Genomic DNA, 24798 nt, shown 5'->3' on the forward strand with positions numbered 1-24798 from the left:
TCCCCAGACCTACTCAATCAGAAACTCTAGGAGTATAACCTCAGAGGATCCCATGAGCACTATACTTGAGCACCCACATACCACTCAGATAAATCCTGTTCATGGTTGTGCCCACAGCATTTAGCAGAATACCTAGAACATGACTGGAACTCAATGAATGGTTAACTAGCCAGATACTTATTTTTGAGGGACTCTGGCTCGTTTGCTAGGGCACGCCCTCAGCACCAAGCCAACATTTCCCGAGCACCCTCTCTGTGCTGAGCCCTGAAAGAGAAACTTCTCTGTACTTGGTCCCACTGCACCCACAGCCCCAGCAGATCCATGTGTCCCCATTTTATGACTCACACTGAGGTTCTTTCAGTCTCTCGGTTCCCAGGGCTCCTGAGGAGAGGACAGACTGAGTCCTTTGACTCAGTCTTTCCTCTAAAGCTCTTGGCTTTCCCACTACGATTGGGACGCATCCCTCGCAGATCAGGACCTGAAGTGTCAGGACACTTACTTAACTTCCCATGACCACTGGAGCACTGTTTTGCCTCAAAATTCCCTGGTGGCCACTATGCAGGGGCCTCAACAATGTTCTTCCTTTTGAGGAAACAGTGCTAACACTTGTACCGGGGCTTGTCTATGTTCTCAATTAAACTCCTTTTTTAAAACCCGGTCTCTGCCATTGCTGTATATAAAAGAAAGCCTGCTAGCTTGCAGAATCAACAAGAGTGAATCTCTGCCTCCCCTAGAATCTCCCTGCTCCCTGCTAGAGAAACGGTGAGCACTGTGCCTGCTGCTGGCTTTTCCACGCAATTCTGCAGCTCTCCTCAGCTCTCCATACTACATCTGCCCAGCCCCTCAAAGAGCACAGCTAGTCCAAGGAAAGGCCACGGAAGTGGTTTTCTCTGCAGGAAGATGTGCATTCCAAACAGGACAGAGAGGAACAGCGTCTAGACAGACTGGTGAACAGCCACGGGGGCCCACGGAACACACAGGGGAGGCATGCTCTAGTGAAAAGCAAACACGGCCCGGTCATCACACAACACAGGGCGGCCGGAGTCTCTCTCAGAACTTAGTACTTCAGTGAGAAAGGGGTTGGGGTTGGTTTGCTGGTTTTCTTACTGCCAGGAGCAGACATTCAGGAAAGCTAGGAGAAAGGGGATCCCGCAAGGCTTACGGTACTTGAAACAGCTCCCGTGAGGTCAGGCTCCGAGACTCTGCGGAGGCCCTCGGGAACCGGAGGGACCAGCGGAGGCGGCGGTGAGAAGGACGGTGGAATCTGGCTAGCTGGGGGGAGGGAGCCAGGGGCGCTGGCTGGCTGGCTGTGGTGGGACCGCCTCTGCAGATGAGGGGGAATGAAATCGTCTAGAGTCGGGAAGGTCAGAGGTGAGCCGGCAGGGGCAGCCGCCGGGACCGGGGGGCCGTGGGTCCCCAGAGATGCTGGAGGTCTGTCAGTGCCTTCGTGCCCTCTGTCGGTATTAACCCGGTAGAGAGGGACAACTATTACCTCAGGCGGGGCTGGGCTGGAGGAAGTGGCGTCCTGTGGAAACAAGGGGGTCGTTACGTGAAGGGGAAGCGCGGGGAAGAAGGAATTCCATATTTAAACAGTCGAGAGTGGACATGCAGTGAGGTACTCTGAGAAATATTTAATCAGTGCCCTTTCCTCCAAGTACACGAGACAGTCAGCGCTAGCCAGCTGGCCTCCTGATACTCTATGACACAGAGGGAACCCCATCCAACTTTACTTTCCATCTATCTATTTTTGAATCCTTTTAACACTTGAGACAGAGAGAGAAAGAGAACAACAGGCAGGCAGGCTGTGTTTAACCCCCAAAATGGCTTGCAGAGCCTGAAAGCTTGGGAGTGAAGACCATTTCTCTGGCATCTTGATACAAAATGTATAAAACATATAATATCTCACCATGTTATTAGTCTACAGATTCCACACTCCAGCATACTTACATATTTACAGGAAAAGAGGCAGGGAGATCGAGAGGACTGTGCTGAGATGCTTAGAGAGAAGAATTTGGGATCAAGCTGCAGCATTATTAACAAGGAGAGGGAGGGTAGGGTGGCCCAGAAAACAAAAAAGAGCTGCTCACATGAATTTTGAGAAGAGACGGTGGAGAAGACACACACACATTCCTAATTCTTGCCTTGGCTGGATAACACGGCTGCAAAAGGTAAGGTTCTTTTTTCTTCCGGTTTTCGGGATCAGAGGTAACCTGGGGGCCTAGCCCAGGTGCTCTCACTGCGTCTGGGAACGAAGGCCAAGGCCCCAGGAAAGGACTCTGGCCGCAGCCAACGGCATCTTTACGGATGTCAAAGGATAGCTTGGGAGGGTTGGGAGGAGCAGCAGAGGGTGGCGTCCCTGTGCCGGCTATGCGGGAGACAATGGTGGGAGCCGGTGCCCGAGTGCCTGCAGCTTCAGTGCCTTTGGCTGGGTCACGTGCAACACCAGAGAGGTTTTCCAATGCCACCGGGCAAACGTTACGGGATAAACAAGGTACATATAAGCTGCTGACCTTTTTATTCCCAACTGCCTCATGACGTGGGTTAGAGCTCACATTCTCTCTATCGACTGTCCTGGCGGCTGCACAGTGCTGCTGGGGTTGGGACCAAGCGCCAGGGAATGTGGAACCTGGAAGCGGGGGCCCAGGACATGGCACACCTCGGGGGGCTGATCCGGCTGCCAGGGGTAAAGAGATGGGCCGGGGTAGTGAGGGGCTCTGCTGGCTGAGGGTGCCAGGTGGGAGGTAAGGCTTTGGTGAGCTCAGGTAGAGTGAGTCCCTGGAGGGACTGCGGGTGCTGGGAGGCTGCCATGCAAAGCGGTCCTCTTTGAGGAAAGGAGGGCGTGGGGGAGAGAGGACCTTCGTAGTATTTTTGGGACACAGTAAAAAGAAAGAAAGAGGAGGGGAAACGGGAAGAAGGACGACCATTAGAAACAGCAGCACAACATGATCTGAAGAAAAAACAATTCCTGACATGACTGTAAGCAAACCCTCAGCTTAGACTCCTCCTGGCTTGTTCATTTCTCCTCAGGATAAAGTCAAGAACCAGATCATACTCACCTGAAGAGGCAGGCTGACGCCCCTCTACATCACACGATGCTGAGCTCAGCCCAGGTGCTAAGTCAGTCTGACACTAGTTCTGTACTGACCTGCACCCCCTGAGACCTCCTGACCCAACAAGGGCGCCCAAAGGCTAAGCACCAGTGGAAGAAGCCTAAGAGCTCCCAGCCTTCTCCCATATCCTTTCCTCAAAGACTTTCCACTCCATGCCTTTGGCTTCCAAGATTTGAGTTCCCTCAAATTCTTGAGCGTGTTTCATTCTTTTCCCTTAGGAAATGTAGGACCGGAAGAATCATTCAGAGCTGTGTTCACCAGAGGCAAACGTCTCAATTGAGTCCCTAAGATTCAGCACTCAATCCCACAGGCAAAACAAGTTAAAGCCTACCAAGAAGAGACTGCTAAGGACTTAGAATCCATGAGTGCTCTTGTCTCCTAGGAAACAATCTGATGGAACCACTTATTAGAAGGAAGACAGTCATGAGATTAAAAGCATGTGGTCTCCTTTTTTTGATGCACCCAGAACAAAGGGGCCAGGCCATGAAGCAACTGACTGACTGGTTGGATTGGCATCTGACGGTGCCTGGTTTACCTGATCTCAGCTCATTCCCCATCCTCATCCGGCCACGAGGCACAGACAATCCTAGAAAAGGGTGAACAGGCTCAGGCTCATGGTTTCTGTGCAAAGCTCTAGTTCCAGGCTCAGAGCTAGAAAACTGCAGCCCTCATCTCATTTCCTCTCTCTCAACACAGCCCCTAGCTCCCCCTTGGGGCTCAGTGGGGCAGAGGGTCGGGGAAAGGGATAAATCTCCAGATGATCATCATGTCAAGAAGAGCCATCTATGAATCTGTGGTTCAACTGGGAATTAGACCATAAGGAAAGTTTATTTCCTGGATGTGTGTCCCTGCAAAATTCCAAAGTTGATTCCCAAACCCCAAGGGATGGCATTTGGAGGTGGGACCTGTGGGTGGTAATGAGGGTTAGATGATGTCATGAGGGTGAGACCCCATGATGGGATTGGGCATCCTTATAAGATGAGCCAGAGAGACCAGAGCCCTCTCTTTCTATCAGGGAGAAGGTGGCCGTCTGCACTTCAGGAAGAGAGCTCTAACCAGAAACCTAACGGACAAGCACCTTGATCTTGGACTTCCCAGCCTCCAGATATGTGACAAATAAATGTCTGCTGATCGAATCACCTGTCTGTTATTTTCTTACAGCAACTTAAGACACCCAGACTTTCTCCACTGGCCCCTATCTTTAAAGATCACCCACTATGAGAAGAAAACCAGAACCTTCCACTAAACTGCACAGGTGAGGCAGAGTTTGGATGGTAAATGGATGATAACCCTAAACTGGGAGGGTGCAAGGGTGTGGTCTATTTGGGGGTTATTTTGTATTTCCTTTTTATTTTTTTTGCAGAGTGCAGGCAGCAAGGGGAACGGATGTCAGTGAGGGTGAATAAGTGAAATAAAGTACGGGTCTGGACTATACGATCAACCGAGAGGCAGTAAACAGTCTACCCCTTAGGTTAACGAGGTTAACTTGATGCCTATCCTTTCCACAGGGAGCCCAGGACCATGCCTGTCGAATGTGGCCATATATCCACCAATCAAAAATACAAAATATATCTTCAGCCACAGGCAGGAGCAGAACCTTCCAGGTGTACACTCTCTTGGTGAACTTAGGCTGGAAGTTGGGGTGTGCTGTTGGACTAAAACAATGCTCTCTAGAAACAAAACACTTGAGCGAGCATGTGCTGAGGCGAGCTGATGGTGGTGGTCAGGCAGGTCAGTAAAAGGCAATTTTGAGTGAGGTTCAGAATTATTTTGAGCTGAAGTGTCCCCCATGCGATTCCTTCTGGTCCAAAGATAGCAATTGGTTTCAGTGAGTTTTTAACTTAATGTGGCTGTGGCCATATAAGGGGCCAGGGCTGAATTACATCAGGCCTGAAGCTTCCCAGGGCCCTGACCCTGTGGAGAGGACGCTTCCCCAGAGTGCTGACAAACACGCTTAGAGCCAAGACCCTCCTGTCCTGGGGCTCCTTTTAGCTCCGAGAAGGAGGAGGGTAGGCACAGTCACTTTACATGGAAGGAACTACTTTCTTTTTTATTGTAAACATGGTGGGAACCACCTAGGCAGTTGGCACTTCTCCCCAGGTATCTACTAATGAAATTCCATTTATCTCTTTAGAAGATGGGACGGTGAAAAACACGAGGCTGCTTGAAGAATCTGCCATGATCCCAGTGTATACAGTTTCAGAAACTACAGTCCCTGCTCCACTGGGGCCCACTACAATGACGCTGTCAGAGATGGGAAAGCCCTGGTTGCCAGTTCCCGGGGGTAAGGCTTGCAGGGCAGTGGGAGGAAAGGCAGAGGTGGGAGCAGCAGGACACGGGATTCCCTTCTGGCCCATGAGTCCCTGGACTCCTCCTTAGGAGGAGATGCTAGGCCCGCAGGGGTCTGGGAGCTGTCTTCGTCTGAAACCAAGCCAGGGCAGTCAGCAGCCCAACTACCCAAGCTCCATCTAAGTCAGCGTATTCTATTAGCTCTGGCCATGGCTATGGAAACAAGAAGTCATTTTTGCATTCAGAAAACAAATCTATGACCTAAAGGCTCTTGAAAGCTGGATGGTCAATTTTACACTGAACATACAGAAAACCTCTTATCTCAGCAACCTGCCAGGTATCGTTTCAGACACCCCAGTACAAAGAAACTTCTCAGACAGTAAGGGATGAGAAGATGTATACACAATCCATAGGCGCTGTTACAGAATGGTCATCCTTGCTACGAGGCTCACCCTCACAAACTCCCTGAGGGCAATGTTTCACACAGTGATCTGAATTCAACAAATGCGCAACAAAGTTGCCATCAGTAAGAGTATTTAAAGGGGATTTTTGTTCACTTGACATGCTCTTAAAGTCCTCTCTTGAGAAGAACCGTTTTAGAAGCCAAAAGGACTTAGTGAGCTACCCTTCGGGCTAAGTCACTGATAATGGAAGAGGCTGTGCTTCTACATGAGCCCGGGATTAATCAGCACTATCTCCTACCCCGGGTACAGAGCCAACTGTATCCAACCTGGAGAGTGCTGAGAAGGAACTGTGCCCACCACCAGCAGCAGACTTAGATGCTGGGAAAGGGCTTAGAAATGATGGCACATCATTTACTGGACAAGGGACCTCCCACGTCCCGAGTCTAACGAGGCCTTCAGGAGGCCAGGCCCATTTGCAGCTCCTGGCTCTCATCAGTGGCCCTGCACCAGGGGTGGGGGTATAGGGGGCACTTTGATCAGGGAGCAGGGTTGCACACAATTCAGCAACCTCCTTTAAGCCTGTGGAGACGGGGTTCTGCAGAGGGGAGGGAAGGCATCATCTCCAACTCAATTTCATTCCAGGGACAAGCGCAATTTTATGTCCCCACGAGCAGAACCCAGAGAATCATTGGAAAAGCAGGGTGGGAAGTAGGAAGGCATGTGGATTCCTTGGGTTCCTGGGGAGTTCTGGGAGCACATGCACATAAGGCAGGCGTGGGGAGGCGGACTGCGTAAGGAACACATTTCTGCTGTTTTTGAGCAGCACAGCTCTTTTTAAAAGAATGGATTGCTCCGTTCGATGGCTGTTACTCCGCTATGTAAAAACACTCTTTACGGATTGCCTGAATTACAACAGGGTCTATTCCTTTCGTCAAGCTGGCAAAGTAGCAACAGGGAGGGGAAGTAAGAAAGATCAGGAAAACAACTTGGGAGAAAAACTTCAGCAAAATTATTCCTCCTCCCATGTGTACCATGTGGGGGGATTTTCTTTTGTAAGGTAGTGGTAGGCAGTTTAAAGCCATTTGAACTTCCGTCTGCTGCTTCTAGGTTGCGAGATTAAGCACTGGCCACAGCTCCCTAATCTAAAAGCCGTAAGGACAGAGCTGCTGGAACTCTCACAGTTCCAACTCTAGCAAAGTAATGGACTAAACACAAGAGTGAACTCTCTTTTTGAATATTATACTCAGACCTTTTTTCTGGCTTGGATTTCCCTCTTTCAGATCATTTCCACACACGTTTCAAACCTAGGAAACACTGGGCTGATATTTCTGATGCTCGGTACAGACCAGCCTCACCCCATGCTTCTGTTTTCCTTGACCCCAACTCCTGTCTAACTCTGCTCCCCCTGGGGCTTTCCCAGAGTTGACCAAAAGTGCGACTCAAACTCAGTCCATCATCCAGCTGAGTGAGCAGGCAGGCACAAGTGTAAGCTATCCGGCTCAAGAGTGGTCCCCACCCCACCCTTGAGCACACGCCTACCTGGGGCTTGCTGGAGGGAAGGCTGGGATGCACACTTCGGTAGCCCTTGGCAGCGAGTGAAGAGGGCTGGGCATTTCCATTGGCATCAGCATTGGAAGAAAGCCTCCACTCATCTGAGGGATGAGAAAAAAAAAAAGAACCCTTCACTCTCAGGAACATTCCTTGGGTCCCTCTGATTGAAGGGTTCCTGGTGGAAGGCAGGGATAGAACAGATACAAGAGAAACCATACCTGCTGAGGAATTCTCTGACTCCAGAACTACGTGTGGCGCAGAAAGGAGGCAAACAGGCAGAAAAGAGGGAAAACAGAAATGGTTACGTTTGCAGGAAACAAGCACGCCGTGCTCAGAAAGACGAAAATCCAGCGCCCCGTTGCCTGACACAAAATGCCCTCAGTCACGATGGCCTAATTACCATAGGAACCCACTCTAAACCATGATGTGCTCACAGGCGCTGACCTTTGAAAACACAAGGCTCACATTCACAGTAATGAAGAAACAATTGTTCTTGACATTCTTACTTTACAGACAAAAAGGCCACAGAACTCTCCTGTCCAGTCCTGACTCGCTGACTTACGTTCCCCTGTTTTTAAGCCTGATGTGGGCTCAGAATGACCTCCCCTCATTAGCAGGCTGGGCTCATGAGCACTTTTTCCACAGCTGCTGGCGCTACGGGATGGGGAGAACGTGATTTAAGCCCAGAGGGATCTGCTGTGATAAGGGCTTTTCTCTCCCTGCCTGCCTTTCTTCTTTCCATTAAACGAACCCCATAAACATTTCAAAATCTCATCATCCTGAGTTTTCATCAGACTACAAGGCACCCCTGTCTCCCGTCAGCCAGCTACCAACCTGCCCTCCATCTATCGCCCGGCACAGCTCAGAGACCCTAAGTCTCTTCTAACCTGACCCACTTAACACCACAAGACTGGAGAGCACAGTGGTTCCAAGCTTGGCTGGGAAGGCAACTGGACCTCAATTCAAATCCTGGCTCGTCTGCCTATAGGTTCTATGGCCCTGAGCAAGTTATAAGCCTCAGTTTTCCCACCTGAAAAATGGGGATAATGATATACTTGTGCTGTTTTAAGAATTAAATGATATAAGCATGAGAAGTGCTTAGCACAGTGCCTGGCAGAGCTCAGCAATGTGTGTTATTTATCTCCATCTTCTGCATCATCTCTTGTGTCTATTCTCTATCTTCTATGTAGCCCAGGGGTCAGCAAACCTTTTCTATCAAGGGCCAGTTAGCAAATACTTTAGGCTTTGATGGCCACATGGGCTCAGTCACAACTACTCAACCCTGCTGCTGTAGTACAAAAGCAGCCACAGACAATATCAAGTGAATGGGGTGGCTGTGTTCCAATAAACCTTCATTTATGGAAGCTGGAATTTGAATTTCAAATAATTTTCACATAGCACATTCTTTGATTTTTCTTTAACCCCTAAAAATATAAAAACCCAGATGCAAAGAAAAAACATCCTTGTGCTTTCTGTCCAATTGTGGCAGCCCGGTTTGAATAGGGAATTTTTTTTTTTTTTTTTTTTTGCAACTCAGAAGTAACCCTGTGAACAGTAAACAAAAGCCTGCTTGACTCCAAAGAAGAATTTGAGTTTATAAGTATTGGAAAATTACTTCCCAATACCCTTGCCTTCTGATTGATTCCACTTTTAAAATCGCAAGAGTTCAGTCTAATTAAAGGCAAGCCAAAAAATAAAAATACACACACACCCCTTTCCAGGTTTACCAGCTGAACAAAAACAAGCATAGGCCAGATTAGACCCAACTACCAGTTTGCCAACCCCTCATGGACTCAATCCTTCAGGCTCCTCCTCCTGGCTGCCACCTCTTATCTCATCCCATATAAAGAGGGGAATAATACACAGCAGCTCTCACAGCCCACGACCCCACTTCAACATGGGTCCCTCAGGGATTAGAGATGTGTCTTCTGGATGTCTAGCTGAGATTTTAAAAAGCTATTGATTGAACACCTAACTGTCAGATGCTGTTGGCCACTTTTACACATATTTAGTATTTAATTCAGTGTACACAAGTCTGTGAGGTAGGTAACCACTCTGCTTCATGGATAAAGAAACAGAGAGGCCAAGTGACTTGCCCAAAGTCATAGAGCCAGGAAGTAACAAAGCAGTCGGCTCCGGTCTCTAGAATCAAGTGCGGCACTCTGCCCACCACCCACAGCCACCAGTCCCACCATCTGCCACAAAGCAAAGCCTGCATTCCAGGGAGGTGGTGGAAGCCAAAGGGTGTCAGGACAAAAGGCCGGGCAGGAGAAAGGTTTCTGGTGATCTGCATCCGTGTACAGCAGTCTAGCTGAATCAAGAACAACCAGGAGTGCCTGTTAAAATATGGTTCACAGGGCCCCATCCCAGAGTTTGTGACTCAGATGAGAAGTCAGGCTTGAGAATTTACATTTCCAACAGGTCTCAAGGTTCTCTTAAGGCCACTGGTCCACAGCCCAGAGCTCCCTTTGAGAATCACTGCTATAATAATGTATATTCAAAAACATCCTTATACTGGGGAAGTGGTTATTTTTGCAAATTTCTTCCTCCTCTGAAGCAAAGTTTTTATAACCTGTTCCAACTGAATTATTTTTTGAGCAGATGGCCTGTCACATTTCTGCCACTACCTTAGGGACAATTCCTAGGTATCTGTCTTCTTGTCCCAAACACGTAGCTGAGAAATTTATAAGACTTGATTTTTACTCATGTTACTGCAACGTACAGGCTTGTGTGATCAAGGCCAAGTATAAGCCTCACTGCCTCGCACACCTCACAGGGTTGTTGAGGTCAGGGACATGACACATTTTAAAAGTGACCATTGTTAACACTCACTGGTGTATCCACCCAGATCTCTGGCCCCAAGATTTCCTTGCACACGAAGGCCTTCAAACATCAGAGGACGCGCTGCGACAATGGTTCTCCTTCCACCCCTGTATCTGTCACTTTCACTTTCTTATTCTTCCTTTCTAGGTTATTTCTAGTCAGGTTTTGTTACATCATTCTACCAAATCTATTAGATTGACACACATTAAATGTCAACAGATTCTGAAGAGGGGCTGTCAATAAAGGATGTGAACTTTGTCCATGGATGTGTGGTTGGGTTGGTTCTATTCAGGTGATGCAGGCACCCAGATGTCTCAGGGAAAGCCAAGGTAAGTCTGTTTCTCCAAACCCCTCGGTATCATAAAGGGACCATCACTGTTGACTCAGACAGCCTTGTTTGAGTCCTGCTTTGCTCACTTCATATCCTGAAGCAAGGGACAGAGCCTCCTATGTGAATTGGGAGATTATCTCTTTTAAATATTTACTTATTTTATTTTGGCTGCATTGGGTCTTCCTTGCTACTGGGGGACTTTTCTCTAGTTGCGGCAAGCAGGGTTACCCTCCAGTTTCCGTGCACAGGCTTCTCACTGTGATGAATTCTCTTGTTGCAGGGTACAGGCTTTAGGGCACAAGTGCTTCAGCGGTTGCAACCCCCAGGCTCTAGAGCACAAGCTTAGCAGTTCTGGTGCACGGGCTTAGTTGCCCCAAAGCATGTGGGATCTTTCTGGATGGGGGATCGAACCCCTGTCCCTTGCATTGTCAGGAGGATTCTTATCCACTGAACCACCAGGGAAGCCCTATCTATCTCTTGAGTCACAAGGACTGAATGGAAGTATCTGGCATTAAGGATGTGCTTAGTAAGATTGGAATCCAAAATATAAGGGAAAAGAAATTTCCCAGACATAGAAATTAGAGTGGGTGACTCCCGTCATTTGATAAGTAGTCATAAGAACATAATATCCCCAGGCATCAACCCACTTTTTTTTTTTTTTTTCCCATTCCAAGTCTTTAAGACTGTTCCCCTATACCCATCCCCAAAAAGGCAGTTCCCAGGACCCTACGGAACATTCTTTTCTTCCTTAAAAAGCTACGTTCCTGACATTTCATCAGCCTTCATCTGGTATCTAGTCTTCTGAACCTTCAAAGCTGGTAGCAGCCCAGGGCCATTTGCATCTGAGTGCGACAGGTGAAATTTTATATACATGATCATCAATTATTAACTCTTGGTTAGGCAGACTGTCAAAAATACTTCTCTCAGTAATTGTTGGTGCAGAGTTCCGAGGTGGAGGAGGGGCTTAGAAAGCTGGATCCTCAGTAGGCTTTGCAGCTCTGAGGAGACCAAGCCTTTTCATGAGAAGTTTAATTTATTTTGCTTTATCTTTTCCTCCATCTGTTCTTGATATACAATCTTTTCTGGTCCGTGGGCACAGCTTACTTATTTTCCTTTATCTCATTCTGTGCTAATTTCATTTTGCTCTATTGTAAGGTTGTTTGGCTGATCACTTCTTGGGATCTCAGGACACTTTCCATTGAGTTAGTTCTGCGTTTCCCAGTAGCCTATCCAAGAGTTAGAGGAAAAGGTGTTAAAAGTGGGTCTAAGAGTGTTCCAAATCTTATTTAATATTTATTAATGCTGTGTGGTAAAGAATTTACCCCTCTCCAAAAGGAGGTCTGGCCTTTGCTCTCTGGCTTCCAGGAGTTAATCTCTAAGAGCCTAGGATGTCATCTTCACAGGACTGTGTCTGTGCTATGCCAACAGTGTGACTGAGGTTGGGGGACTTTTGCGTCCACAGCTAAAGGACTGCAGAGTGAAGTGAACCACTTGGGCAGTGGATGTGTTGTGTGTTAGTCGCTCAGTTGTGTCCAACTCTTTATGACCCCATGGCCTGGAGCCCACCAGTCTTCTCTGTCCATGGGCTTCTCCAGGCAAGAATACTGGAGTGAGTTGCCATTACCTTCTCCAAGGGATCTTCCCAACCCAGGGATCGAACCTCACACATTGCAGGCAGATTCTTTACCATCTGAACCACCAGGAAAACCCTAATGTAATAGAGCCCCAATAAAAACCAGGGACACCATAGCTTGGATGACCTTCCTGATCAGCACCGCTCTGAGTATGTTCTCACACGCAACACTAGGAATTGATGCATCCTGACTTCACAGGCGAGAACCCCGCCAACGCCATGCTTCCTTCTTCCCCAGACTCCACTCTATACAGTCCTTCTTTTAGCTGATTTTCATCTTCATCCTCTCACTGTTCACCAGAACTGTGAGTATAACAGGTTTCAAATGAGTTTTTTGAGTCCTACTACCAAATTATCAAACCTGAGGGTGGTTTTGGGAATCCCCTGACCTTGCAGTTGGTACCACAGTGACAGTCTTCTCTTGTCAGGACTTTCGCCTCCACTGACTTCTCATCTGGCCCCTTTTATCACACATGAGCTCATGAAAAAGACTCTTAGTTAATGGGGGTAAGGAATGTCTAACTATTTTAATGTCAATTTTCTTATCTTCTTGCTACTGCTATTTCTGGAGAGCAAATGTGAGGAAATGAGCTGGTTACAGGTCCAAGAATCTCTACATCCAAAGCTAACTTTGCAGTCAAGAATCAGACAGAAAGGATGAGAGCCAACAGGCACAGCATAAAGGATAAGGGTTGAACTGAAGCTTGGCTTTTGAGTCAGAACAAAGGGATTGATGGTCTCCAGGCCATACCAGACAGGAAGACTGGTATCACGCCCACCACCAGTTCAGGCTCCCCATCTCCTCTTGAGTAAAACCACCCTAATCTGGGGACACAGGTAGAGCCAAACCTGAACCAACAGGGCCATTACCCAAACGCAGCCAGGATATCACACCAGCAAGCAGGAAGAAGCTTCTCTCGGAGGCAGGGAATCAGCATCAAGATTACTATAGTTCTTTCCAGATGGTTCCAATCCAAAACCAAGGTCTACATTCAAAGACTAGGAGGGTGGTCAAGGATCCAGAGTCAAGCTACCACTGAAGCCGGGAGTCTGGAGGCTGAGCTTTTTGTTTCTTTGGTTTTTTGAGTTGTTGTGTGTTTTTTTGGCGGAGGTGCCAGGAACGGAACTGAGGGCCTCATACGTGGAGGCTGAGTTTAAACTGGGCAACTCTGAGGGCTCCGTCTGTCATTCTACCTCAGAGAGCATCTCCACCCTCCCAGCATTTACATGGATGCCGATGGCTCCCAAGTCTGCAACTTGGATTCCAAATTTCCAAATGCCTATTAGAAACTTCCTTCTAGAAGTCCTTCTCTTGCCAAGAAATTCAATACATCAAGGAATGGAATTCAACATTCCTTCCGATTCCCCTCATATATCCAGCATCTCCATGAGCGCCACGTGTATTCTCCTAGTCAACCAGGGAAGGCGCCTCCTGGTCAGCATGGAGTCCTACCTCTCCACGCTCCTGAGACACTGCACCAACCCTGCCACTCCACTCTTCCAAATACACGCCTCGCTTGGCCCCTCCTTTTCTCCCCCCTGCACGCCCCCAATCACCACACTGGGTCTAGACCCTCAGAGTCTCTCAGAGGAATTACTGTAGGTCTTTCTGCAGTGGCCTCCTGATTTGCGGTAACTGGACTGGTTCCCATCCAAGAGCATCTTGTTCGTGCCTGGCTCTGGGCTATGTCCCGATATGGATGAGTCTGCAGAATCCGAACAACCCTATGAAGATCATCTCCACTTATAGATGGGAAACTGAAGCTCCCCAAGGTCAATTAGTAAGTAGCAGAGCTGAGCCTTAAGAGAGGACTGTGTGATTTGAGAACTAGACCACCTGTCACAGGGCAAGGGAAGCAGAGCAAGGACAGAGAATAGGGGACATCCCTGAAATGTGGATGTCAAGGGGCCATATAGAGAAGGAAATCAGGCCACAGTGGGCAGTAACTCTAGAACAAAGCTTCTAGTCCAGGCAAATGATCAACAACTTGGAGACTGGCAGGGATGGAAGAAGGTGGTAAAGCCAAGGAGCAAGGCAGAGAGGAACAGACCGAGAGGCTGGGGCACAGATGCTGGCCCTGGTGGTGCAGGCGGAGCAGCTGGTATCTGACATGCGCTATCTGTGAAGACACCAGGAACAGGAAGCACACCTAATCCTTAGCAAGAGCCAGGCAGGTGTCCTGCCTCATGCTTGGGCTCCCAGTCCAGGCTGGCATGGCTGCCTGCAAGTACTGATGAGAACTGTTTTCATGAGGCAAGTCAAGGCCCAATGGCTTGGTGTGGGCCAGCAAGTTGTCATCCAGAGGCTCAGGTGAAGGGAGTAGGCAGGGGTAAGTAGGGCTGGAGAGCCACACACACCCAGCAGAGTCAAGAGATAGTAGGATGCTGACCAAGGACCCGAAGGATAAGAGAACAAGAATGTCCCTCCAGTCCTTAAAGTCCCACTGGAGCTGCATCCTGTTTTGAACTCACTCCAGTGCTAAGTCATTCCAGCCTGTTGGACACCTAATCAGTGTATTTCCCCGGCCTCCCACTCAACCCCAGATTTTCCCTTTCCACCCAAACTGGCCTGGTATACAACCCTGAATTTATCTCCAGTGAAGAAGACTCTGTATCAGTTTAATTTCCAAACTTCTAAATTTACAAAATATTTTGGAACTAGAAAGGCTTAGAAACCATTGGACCCAAGTCCTTCACTCTTCATTCGTGTTTCAAATGTGTGACATTATGCATTGTCAGAAAACAGTGAAGTAGGGGCCCACACCTGATTCTTAAACTGCTTTTTGTGCTCGCATAATGCACCTAAATTTTTTTCCCTTTTATCCCCTTCTCATCACAATTCCTGGTGACTCCCAGTGATGTCTAGCTCCTATATGCCGCAGAATGAATGTCTGCTGATTTGTATTTAATGATCTCTGTTATCTGGCAGAAAATAATCTACAAAGATTAAATTTAGCGTAAGATATGGCTTCCCTGATAGCTCAGTTGGTAAAGAATCGGCCTGCATCGCAGGAGACCCCAGTTCGATTCCTGCATCAGGAAGATCTGCTGGAGAAGGGATAGGCTACCCACTCCAACTCCTGGGCTTCCCTTGTGGCTCAGCTGATAGAGAATCCACCTGCAATGTGGGAGACCTGGTGGCTCAGATAGTAAAGAATCTGCCTGCAATGCAGGAGACCTGAATTTGATCCCTGGGTTGGGACGATCCCCTGGAGAAGGGAATGGCTACCCACTCCAGTATTCCTGCATGGAGAATTTCATGGGGTTGCAAAGAGTCAGACATGACTGAGTGACTAATATCTTCACTTTCACGTGAATGACTGAGAGCCATCCCCTAATCCTTCAAGGTATTTCCATTTTAAAACAAGATACTTTAAAATTCAAATTAGCTGTTACAAATCTGCAAGATACAGAATCATCTGGGGACTAGAGAGAGCTTCCTAAAGTGCCCAAACCACTGCACAGAACTGGAGTGCAAGTCTACAGATGGCAAGGCAGAGCAACATTGGGGCTCTGTGTTGTGCCACACTGTGACCACCAGGGGGAGCTCAAGGCCCCTTCTCTTCCCGTTCACCACCCGAGGAAGGGCCAGGCAGTTGATTGGTTATTTTATCAGAACATGGGGCTGCAGGTATGTTCTTTCTCTTTAAATTATCCCTTAGGGTTCTCTCTTCCTCAGAGGTGCTCCAGCTTGGGAGCTGGATCTTCCCAATGTCACCACCTTTCCTGAGACCAGAATGGCAAGCTGCAGTGGGGCAAGAGTCAGGTTCAGGAATACAGAGTCAAAAAACTACCATCAGCCTACAGTGCTGGAGGCCACTTACACCTTCCCCTGAGCCTAGGGATAAAGCAGCTTTCCACAGGGACCAACACACCAGAATAGGGCTTGTACTCAAACCCCAGCCTGGACTTGTCCTTGGGTATCTGCTTTGGTACCTGTTCCACTGGCTGGGATGGACAGAAAGTCAGGTTTCCAGGATGCTGGGCACCGACCATCTCCATCCTGTATAATTCCATCTATCACAGCACACCATTCCCCACCATACCAAAAGAGTCTGCGTGTCTCTGGTCCCAAGGAAGTGGTCATCACCCCAGTTCCTTTTCTCTCTGCATTTCCTTCCTTCAAGAGGGGAGAAAACACCCATCCCCTATAGTGAGAGTTCTCAGATGTGGTCCTGGGACCAGCAGCATCAGCATGACCTGATGGCAAAACCTCGGACCCCACCTCTGGCCTACAGGTGGGAATTATAAAGCCTAACACTCTGAGCTAGGCTCTGGGAACTTGCCTCTACTTCAGGTGATTCTGATACGATCAGCTGAAGTGTGAGAAACACTGCCCTTCAGGTTGGAAAGGGGCTGCCCCAGCCTAAGGTAACAGTGCCTGCGGAACCTCAAAGTCAGCCTTTCCCCAACTCCCAGAAACACCTGGGCTGCAGAAAGGGCTCCCCAGAGAGGCCCAAACAATCACAACCTGCTAAGAGCAGGTTAAGGTCTGCCAGCTCATCTCACGCCACGAGGTGTGGCATGGAACGCTTTACACACTTCATCCTCACAACAGTGCTGGGAGCCAGGTATAGTTCTCAACCCCATTTTTCAGATGCATTCACCAGGGTTAAGAGAGACCACCTTCTCATACATGGCTGAATAGCCAACAGGTGGTCGAGGTAGGACATGAATCCCATCTATAAGGTTCCAAAAGCCCAGGTCTGGGCAGTGGCTCAGATGGTAAAGAATCTGCCTGCAATGCAGGAGACCTGGGTTTGATCCCTGGGTTGGGAAGAGCTCCTGAGAAGGGCATGGTAACCCACTCCAGTATTCTTGCCTGGAGAATCCCATGGACAGAGGAGCCTGGTGGGCTACAGTCCATGGGGTCGCAAAGAGCCAGACTCGACTGAAGTGACTTAGCATGCATGCACTTGTGTCTACTGTTTCTTAAAAATAACCAATCCAAAGTCCCAGGTCTCCACCACAATGAGGAGATCTAGGCACTCGGGTTTCCTGAGTGACGGGATGGGGCGGGGAGGGGGGCTTCCTTTGTCTCCTCCCTCGGTTCCTAGTCTACACTGGCTTTAGACATGCTCTGCAGACCTGCTGCCTCAGGTCAGCTCCCTGTCTTCTTGGGAGCGAATGAGGCCTGACAGCCACCTGCACTTCTCAGTCTCCCTGGGATTCTGCTCCAGCCCCAGCCCCACATGGATGGCCACAGCTGAGCTCCCAGAAGTGGGGATGGGCTCAGAGAAGCCTAACCTGAAGGCTATCTCAGCACTCCTTCCCGAGACCCCTAAGCCTTCTCTGTCCTCCTGAACACAGTCTGCAGAGATGCAGACTGCCCATGTTCCATCAAAAGCTAGAACACAGTGGTTGCTGCCATGTCTTTGCCTGAAGCCAGTGAGTACCTGTTCATTTAGGCAGTGATCATCACCCACCACAGCGGGGACAGAAGCAGACTGTGCAGGGGCCCCTGAGAATCAGGAGGCAGCCAATGGATTCCGAGACCCCCCCCATCCCCTTTGGAGACCCTACCCCTAGGTCTCCAAAGCAGCGCACCTGTTTTCCTCTCCTGCTTCGGGGTCTCCTGGGGGCTCACAGGGCTACTGCTTGGGATCTCCCTGTAGGAGGACGAGGCCCGGAGAGTCACCGCTCCCTTCCCAGTGCAGATTCTTGTAGGATCCATATCTGAAAAGGAAAGATCCAAAAGGGGAGATTGAATCCAGGGTGCCTGAAGAATTAAAACCATAATCAGCCAGCAATTTGGTCCAGCTGGGGAATGAGATGAACCTGGTTACAGACAGGCAGAGTCTTGCAGTCAATGAAAATTAATCTGTGGATGGTGGAGAGGGACAAATCATATTTTCAGGGGTTTCCCACCCATCATGAGGTTAGGAGGGAATGGAGGCACAGTGAGTTCTGAGTCAATGGATGCGTTACAATGTCGGCTGGGAATATCTCCAAACCAAAGCGGGTTGATTTCTTTTATTAAATGAAGTTTAGTTTGGTGAGCAGACTTCTGACCAATTAGTAAGGCACAGTTCAAGTAAGAATTTATAAAAGATATCTCAAGTTCCCACACCAGCCTTCTTATAAAAGAGCAAGTTGACAGCACAGGGCATTCGGTGAAGGTTCAACAGACAATCATTACTCAGAGCAGTCCCTCAGCGGAAAAAGCAAGACAATCTCCTTGTGCCAGCAAGCCAAGCCCCCTGCAGGGGTGAGACAGGATGTGCTGCCTGGCGAGAAAGATCACGAGGCCCGGAACCTCACATTCCAAACTTAATGAAGAAAATTCGCACCAAAGAAAACGGCTAGAAACAGTAAATCCTTCGAGGAACAGTGTTTGCGGGACTTCCAGCCGAGCCTTCCCTGGGCCCTGACCCCTCCTACAGTTCACAGTGGCCTCACAGCAGACCCAGGTCATCTTTCAGAACTGCACTGAGGATTTCAAAATAGGCTTCAAAACAGGCTGTTCACCCTTCAGGAAAATCTGTAAGGAGGAGGCAAGAAAGCCATGCAGACCACAGTTTTGGGAGGCACACATGCTGAATGTTTCTCTCCATGAGGCTGAGTGGAACTGAATTCCAGTTTTGCAAGTTGCTCACGGCACAGCCTGGATCTCAGGCCTAAAACTGTCATGAGTGGGATTGTGGGGAAAGTTAAAGGTAGGCAGCAGGCAGGATGTGGGCTCTGATGTCCAGCTCCTCCCTGCTCCTGTGCCACGGCTAAGAAATAACAAGTCTCTTGGCTCCTCCTTCCCACTTGGCAGCCCCCTTTCCGACAGCACAAACAGAACCATCATTAGTTACAAAACGGATTGATCAGCTCCATCAGCACCTCTTGCACAAAATACACATTCAGCAGAGCGGGCAGCGGCCCTGAAGAGCATCTGACTTGTCCAATCCTACCAGGATAAGTGACCAGTGGGAAAAGTGGTTCATGGGCTTTTCAAAAGGGTGAGGGGCACAGTGCCAAAGCCAGCCCATCCACAGGGTCCTGTGTGCACAGCCAGGTAGACTCAACTCCTGAAAGCACCACCACTGGGATACAGAGCCACCTGGGCCTCACTTGTCCCATGCTGTACAGGAGGAAGCTACGAGCTATGACCTGACATCTGAACTGTACCAGCTCCAAACTGTACTGGCTCCACAGAGAGGAGAGGCAGGGAGCGAATGCAGGTGGGGCTGGGGGCGGGGGAGGGAGTGCTCAGGGAAAAGGCCCTGCCAGCATCCCAGAGACACAGCCTGATCGGGCAGCTGCTTCAAATCCAGCCCAATTCAGAAATGCCCTGGGCAGCCACGTTAGTTCCTGGGGACAGTGGAATTTTAAATAAACTCTGGGGAGCTGGCACCTCTAGGAAGAACCTAAGTCACCCAAGGGGCTCAGACCTGTACCAGCTGGAGTCAACGTTCAGCTTCTGGACTGACATTCTCCCTAAGCAGGGAAGGGCAAAGCACCTGTCAGCCCCTTTTCATATTTGCCCGCGGCTCCCAGAAACACACACACACACACACACACACACACACACACACACGAAAGGAAACCAGCCAGAGAAGTGAGAGGGAATGGCTCCTAAACATGCAAGAATTAAGACTCCGAGTCTTTGTTAGAAGGAAAGAAGATCATGCATGATCTGCTAACAATGAAAAAAAAAAAAGAAACCAACCCAAGGAGAGATACCTGGAGGGAGTACTAGGCCTGCAGAGTTTTTCACTGTCTTCACAGGGATTATTTTAACAGCAGAAATAGAGCGTGCACGTAAAGGGTCGGCAGTTGCTGAAAACACAAAAGGGTAAATGGTGCATCCAGAAAAAAACATTTGGGAAACCCTCAGGCAGTGGAGGAACCGGCAGGGACAATAGGAGGAAGTCGCCTGCAGAGAACAATGGGAAGAGCAGTGGACGCAAGAACTTAAAATAACCCGCTTTCGCTCTTCAGTCCTGCGCCCGGGTGGGCAGAACCGTCCCGCCACTGTACCCCAAATGCAGCTGGTCAGTGCCTGTGCCGCCTGGCACACCAGGAATCTGCCAAGGCTCTGGGCAAAAGGACTTACAGAGACACAGATGGCCTGGCAAACAGGAAGGGGAGAGCAAGTGGGGCCCACAGGGCCCCTGGGAGGAGGCTGGGCTGTCTGTGTTGGGAGAAGGCTCCTTGGAGGAGAGTTACAGCTCATGGGCCCCAGAGGAGTAGAGGAAGGACAAGTCTGAGAGTCGCCTGGTCCTTTCGGCCCTCATAGCTGCTACTCCAGGATCTTAACTCCTGAGGTCTTGGGCCTGCTCTGACAACCATAGCCCTCTGGCCCCAGGCAAATCAGAATGGCCATCTGCTGGGCAGCAGATGGTCTACTTAAACCCACCCCTTCCTGGGCAAGAGTTTGCCAAAGTGTCCGAATGCACACTTAAGACTCTGGGCAGTGCCCACGCACCTGGCCCAGGACGCTGACAGCAGCTGAGCCCCCTGAGCTGGGGTACTGCCTGGTATGCGGGCAGAGGCTGCTGACCTTAAATCCAGGTGCTCAGACCTCCCTGGGCCCCCTGCCTCCCCAGGTTCTGAAATCACAATGGTGGGCATTTTCCCAAACCAGCCTTCTCACAACAAGCATGTTGTGAGACCTCCTTCCGTCCCAATGGCAGCAAATAAAGAGATGGGCACTCACACACTATGGACCAACATCACACCAATGGGCAACACCTGGAGGTCTCAGGGCCCAGATCCACATCATAACTGAGGTGGAGGGTGGTTGGGCTGTTTGGGAACCAAGACTGTCACAGCTGCATCAATATCATACTGACGGGCTTGCCAAGGGGACGGGAGGAAGGAGGTACCCCAGCAATGGGCAGTTCACCTTCCAGTCCACCAGGCTGCCATTTCAAGAGGCGCATGGCAGTCATCTGGCCACCAAGAACTGAAGTGATAACAATAATCCTGCACGTATTCAGATACAAACGTGCTTTCACAGCAATCCTACCGACTGCTCCTTGGGCCCCCTGGGAGCTGGGTGGGAGGTTTTTGTTACCATTTTCAGAGGAAGAAGCAAGTCTGCTGCTCGGAGTCAACCAGTGCTGAATGAAGAGAGAGAGACCAGAGCCCGACAGTGACTACCCCAGGCCGCCCTGATGGCTCCAGGGTGCATCTGCCTTGACTTTCCGACCAAAGGTGGGTCTTATCGAGGAGAGAGTAGAGTGCAGCGCACCTCCACTTGCCACCCTGCCATACACCCCCAAAGTCTCCTGGCGGATTCACAGGGCTGGGCTTGACGGTGAGCATAAGACACCCACGTCTCCCCGCGTTCCTCAAAAGATGCTTAAACACTCCCTTATGGGCACTGCCCTTCAACATCCCCTTAGCAACCTGGCCGAGGTTGGGAACACTGCCCCACACCAGGTAAGGAGAAGGGCAGCCAGGCAGGGAGGCACAAAGGGCAGGACACCAGGACCCCTCCTGCATGGGGGTCCCCAACCACCCGGCCCAGGCTCCCCACCCCTCCTGTTCTCCACGCCTTCGCTCGTGGCTGTTCTTTCTGACTCTCCACTTTGCCCTCTCTCAAAGGCAATACTTGGCTGACCCAGACAGTAATTACAAAGTCCAAACATGTCAAACTGTAAACGTGCTCTGAGAGAGGGTGCATTGTGACTCAAAAGCCCGATGACAGGACTTCTACCCTCCCTCTCTGATACCATAAGACCTGTGTTTCAAGAAGGAAAAAATACTACAGATCATCAAATTCCTTCATTTTCTAGATAAGGAAACTCATAGCCATAAAGACAATGGGCCTCCCAAGAGGTGTTGTTTCTGAGTGGCAGGCCGGGACTTGAACCCCAGCCTCCTCTCACTGCAGAGTGACATGGGAATCCCGCTGCTTGGCTGTTCAGGATGAGAGACAGGATGAGAGACGGGACCTCAAAGGTCATCCTATCCATCATTCCTTTCACACTTGCATCTTTTGTCCTAAAATTTTAAAAATTCAAAACCTGGGAGGATGCCCATGAAACGAAATGTCACCAAAATGATTTATTTCAGCTATTTAGGCTCTAGCCTCAGGGTCGGGATGCTGAATATGTCACTATTTATCACCGGTGAAGGTAAGATGCCAGGTAACAGACACTGTGGGCTTATAAATGCCACATACATGAGGCCTCTGTGATTTGGCGGGTGGTTCGCAGCATCCTGTGAGCTGGGAACAGTGTAACATGTCACCTCACAGTGGGAAACGGCAGGCTCAGACTCAAGTCTCAGAAAGCCTGGGAACAGGTCTCCAGGTCACAGCCTAATTAGACCAGTGACTGTTCCCACCAGGCAGGTGGACCCGGGCCCTGCTCTTTCTAAAAATGCCAGGCTTCCCTTCAAGAGCCTTACCTTTGTCTTGCCCATTGCTGCCTGGTGCCAACCCGTTCACCACGGCTTTGGAAGCACCCACGTCACATTCTGAAAGAAAGAAAGAATAAGAGCGTGAGGCTTGTGGTCACATCTCCCACCCTTTCTGAGTCCCGCCAGTGCAAAGTTCTGGGTCCTGGGGGCTCTCTCAGGCCTGAAAAGGGGCCTCGGAGCGTCATGGGAGAGTTCTGATAATGCTTTGTGGCTTGAACCAGGGAGGACGCAAAAGCTGTTTGGATGGGAAGTGTGTTGTGAATGATATCCTCTGGTCTCCTGGTTTGGTTTCACTTCTGACATTTAAAAAAAGAAAATCTTAATTCCTTCAAAGTGGCATCTCCTACCTGACAAAGGCTTATCTACCATTCCAAGGCTGCTCAAAAGCATCCCTGTGAATCCTGAGAGCTGTCGGACAGTCAGGATAGAACCTCAGGCTCTGTGACACTTCCCTCCACCCCACCCTACACCTACAGCCACAGAAGCCACGCTGGCCCAGCCCCCAGACCACAGTCCCCGGCCACGGCTCTTGGGTTCTGGTTGTGGAGATGACCTGGCTCCCTGACCGCTCTCCCTGGCTCCGTCCTGCCCCTTTCTCCACCCCAGCCCTCAGTCTGCATCACTAAGACCACCATCTATACCCCATAGGGCTGAAAATCCCCGGAGTGCAGGACAAAACAAGATGGGACAAAGCAATGTGATTTTCTAAGACCCTCCACTTTAAATGTACTGCATTTTACTTCTAATTTGAAAATAAAAATACTACTGGAGTCTAGAGTTGGGAAGTCAATCTTTTTTTTTTTTTTTAATTTATTAGGCTGCACCAGGTCTTATCGCGGCACACAACTAAGTCTGTTCAGTTGCGACATTCAAACTCTCAGTTGTGGCATGTGGGATCGAGTTTCCTGACCAGGGATGGAACCCAGGCCCCCTGCATCAGGAGCTTGGAGCCTTAGCCACTGGACCACCAGGCAAGTCCCCTGGGAAGTCAATCATTTACATTATCATTTCTACGAGGAAAAAAAAAATTGAACTTGGAATCAAGTTCCCCCAAACGTACAAATGATTGTTCAGAATATATATTTTTTAGTAAGTGAGGTGGCCTGTATATTGGCATAAGTGGTTATATTCAAATTAACAAACTGACCTTCGGGATGATTAAAAGCAAACTGACACGCAAGACCCAGGGGCCAGCAGCTACCCAGGGACAAAGCCTGGGCACTCACCCAGGACTCTAAGCCCTTTAGCCACTGGTCCCAGCCCTTTTCCGGCAGCAGTTCCCTCCTGCGCCTGCCCACCATGACGGTCTCCTCACAACCTCTTCAGCAAATCAGATGCTTTCTGATCTTCAGGCCTTGGATCTTTAGAGGCCCTCAGCCAGGAAGGCCTGCGCCCCCTCTTCTACCTTGGGGAAATCCTCTGTACCTCAAGGTTTACCTTGAATGTCACCTCGTTGTTGGTGGAGACCTTTCAAAGTTCTGCTCAGCTGAAGACACTGAGACCCTCATTGCCCACTGGCAGCCTGAGCACCACCCAGTTCCCCATCCCAGAACTGATGGTGGAAGCCCAGAGAAGACAAGGGGGGCAGGACACGTGATCAGCAAGGTTGGGGTGACTCCGCTGCAGCCAAGAGCCAAAAGTGTTAGTTGCTCAGTCATGTCTGACTCTTTGCAGCCCCAGGGGCTGTAGCTCACCAGGTCCCTCTGTCCATGGAATTCTCCAGGCAAGAATACTGGAGTGGGTTGCCATTCCCTTCTCCAGGGAATCTTCCTGACCCAGGGATAGAACCTGGGTCTCCCACATTGCAGGCAGATTCTTAACCGTCTGAGCCACCAGGGAAGTAGCCAAGAGCCCGCCAAGCCACAGATATAATAGCCATGGTTTTATAAAGCCTCTATTTGCCTGATCTAAGGGTCCTTGCTAAGAATTATTCCATAATTAGCACCTGATTTTTATCCTTAATATCCAAGCCCCTAGAGCTAAGAGTTGAGAACTCTAATTTTATAGATAAGAAATCTAAAGCTCAGAAAGGATGCCAGGCTCTAAGATCACTAAGAGGGGATTTGAAGTCTGTTCTGGTCCATCCCATGACTTATCTTCTTTGTCCTCAGCTGGGATGAACATTTATTTTTAAAAGAAAAAATGGCTTTTATATATAGAATACTCTCTACATACAAACCAGATACACTCTAATAATGGTTTATATATATTCTATTTCCCCAAATGCCCCAAACCCCAGTAGCGCATTTGGCTGAGACTCAGTCATCCTACCTGGGCTCTTAATAATCGGCCTCCGTG

At 49.5% G+C, this 24798-nt stretch overlaps 1 protein-coding gene and 1 long non-coding RNA gene across 55 annotated transcripts in view; one reads left to right on the forward strand and one right to left on the reverse strand.

The window, feature by feature from the left end:
* Window positions 1-24798, reverse strand: part of SORBS1 (sorbin and SH3 domain containing 1) — a 231492-nt gene that overhangs the window by 89825 nt on the left and 116869 nt on the right. For 23 of the 50 annotated variants that reach the window (XM_044935433.2, XM_044935428.2, XM_044935434.2 and 20 more), the window contains 7 exons: window positions 22489-22557; window positions 19813-19908; window positions 17689-17817; window positions 7573-7599; window positions 7343-7455; window positions 2088-2855; window positions 1163-1525 (listed from right to left, as the gene is read on the reverse strand). In XM_044935433.2, coding sequence (XP_044791368.2) covers window positions 1163-1525; window positions 2088-2855; window positions 7343-7455; window positions 7573-7599; window positions 17689-17817; window positions 19813-19908; window positions 22489-22557 — 1565 coding nt within the window. The remainder of the gene's footprint in view (window positions 1-1162; window positions 1526-2087; window positions 2856-7342; window positions 7456-7572; window positions 7600-17688; window positions 17818-19812; window positions 19909-22488; window positions 22558-24798) is intronic. The other 27 variants (XM_045164213.1, XM_044935473.2, XM_044935474.2 and 24 more) reach the window with 16 other exon arrangements.
* Window positions 1525-11137, forward strand: LOC123331456. 5 transcript variants are annotated; one of them, XR_006548109.2, is made up of 3 exons: window positions 1525-2168; window positions 4272-5394; window positions 8000-11137. It is a non-coding gene; the product is annotated as an uncharacterized LOC123331456 (long non-coding RNA). The 5 variants fall into 5 exon arrangements; XR_006548112.2 differs by lacking the exon at window positions 8000-11137 and having other exon boundaries at window positions 4272-4841; window positions 5245-6986; XR_006548110.2 differs by lacking the exon at window positions 8000-11137 and having other exon boundaries at window positions 4272-4365; window positions 4474-6986.

The sequence above is a fragment of the Bubalus bubalis genome, chromosome 23 (genome assembly GCF_019923935.1).
Source record: "Bubalus bubalis isolate 160015118507 breed Murrah chromosome 23, NDDB_SH_1, whole genome shotgun sequence".
In the NCBI taxonomy this organism is placed as follows: Eukaryota; Metazoa; Chordata; class Mammalia; order Artiodactyla; family Bovidae; genus Bubalus; species Bubalus bubalis.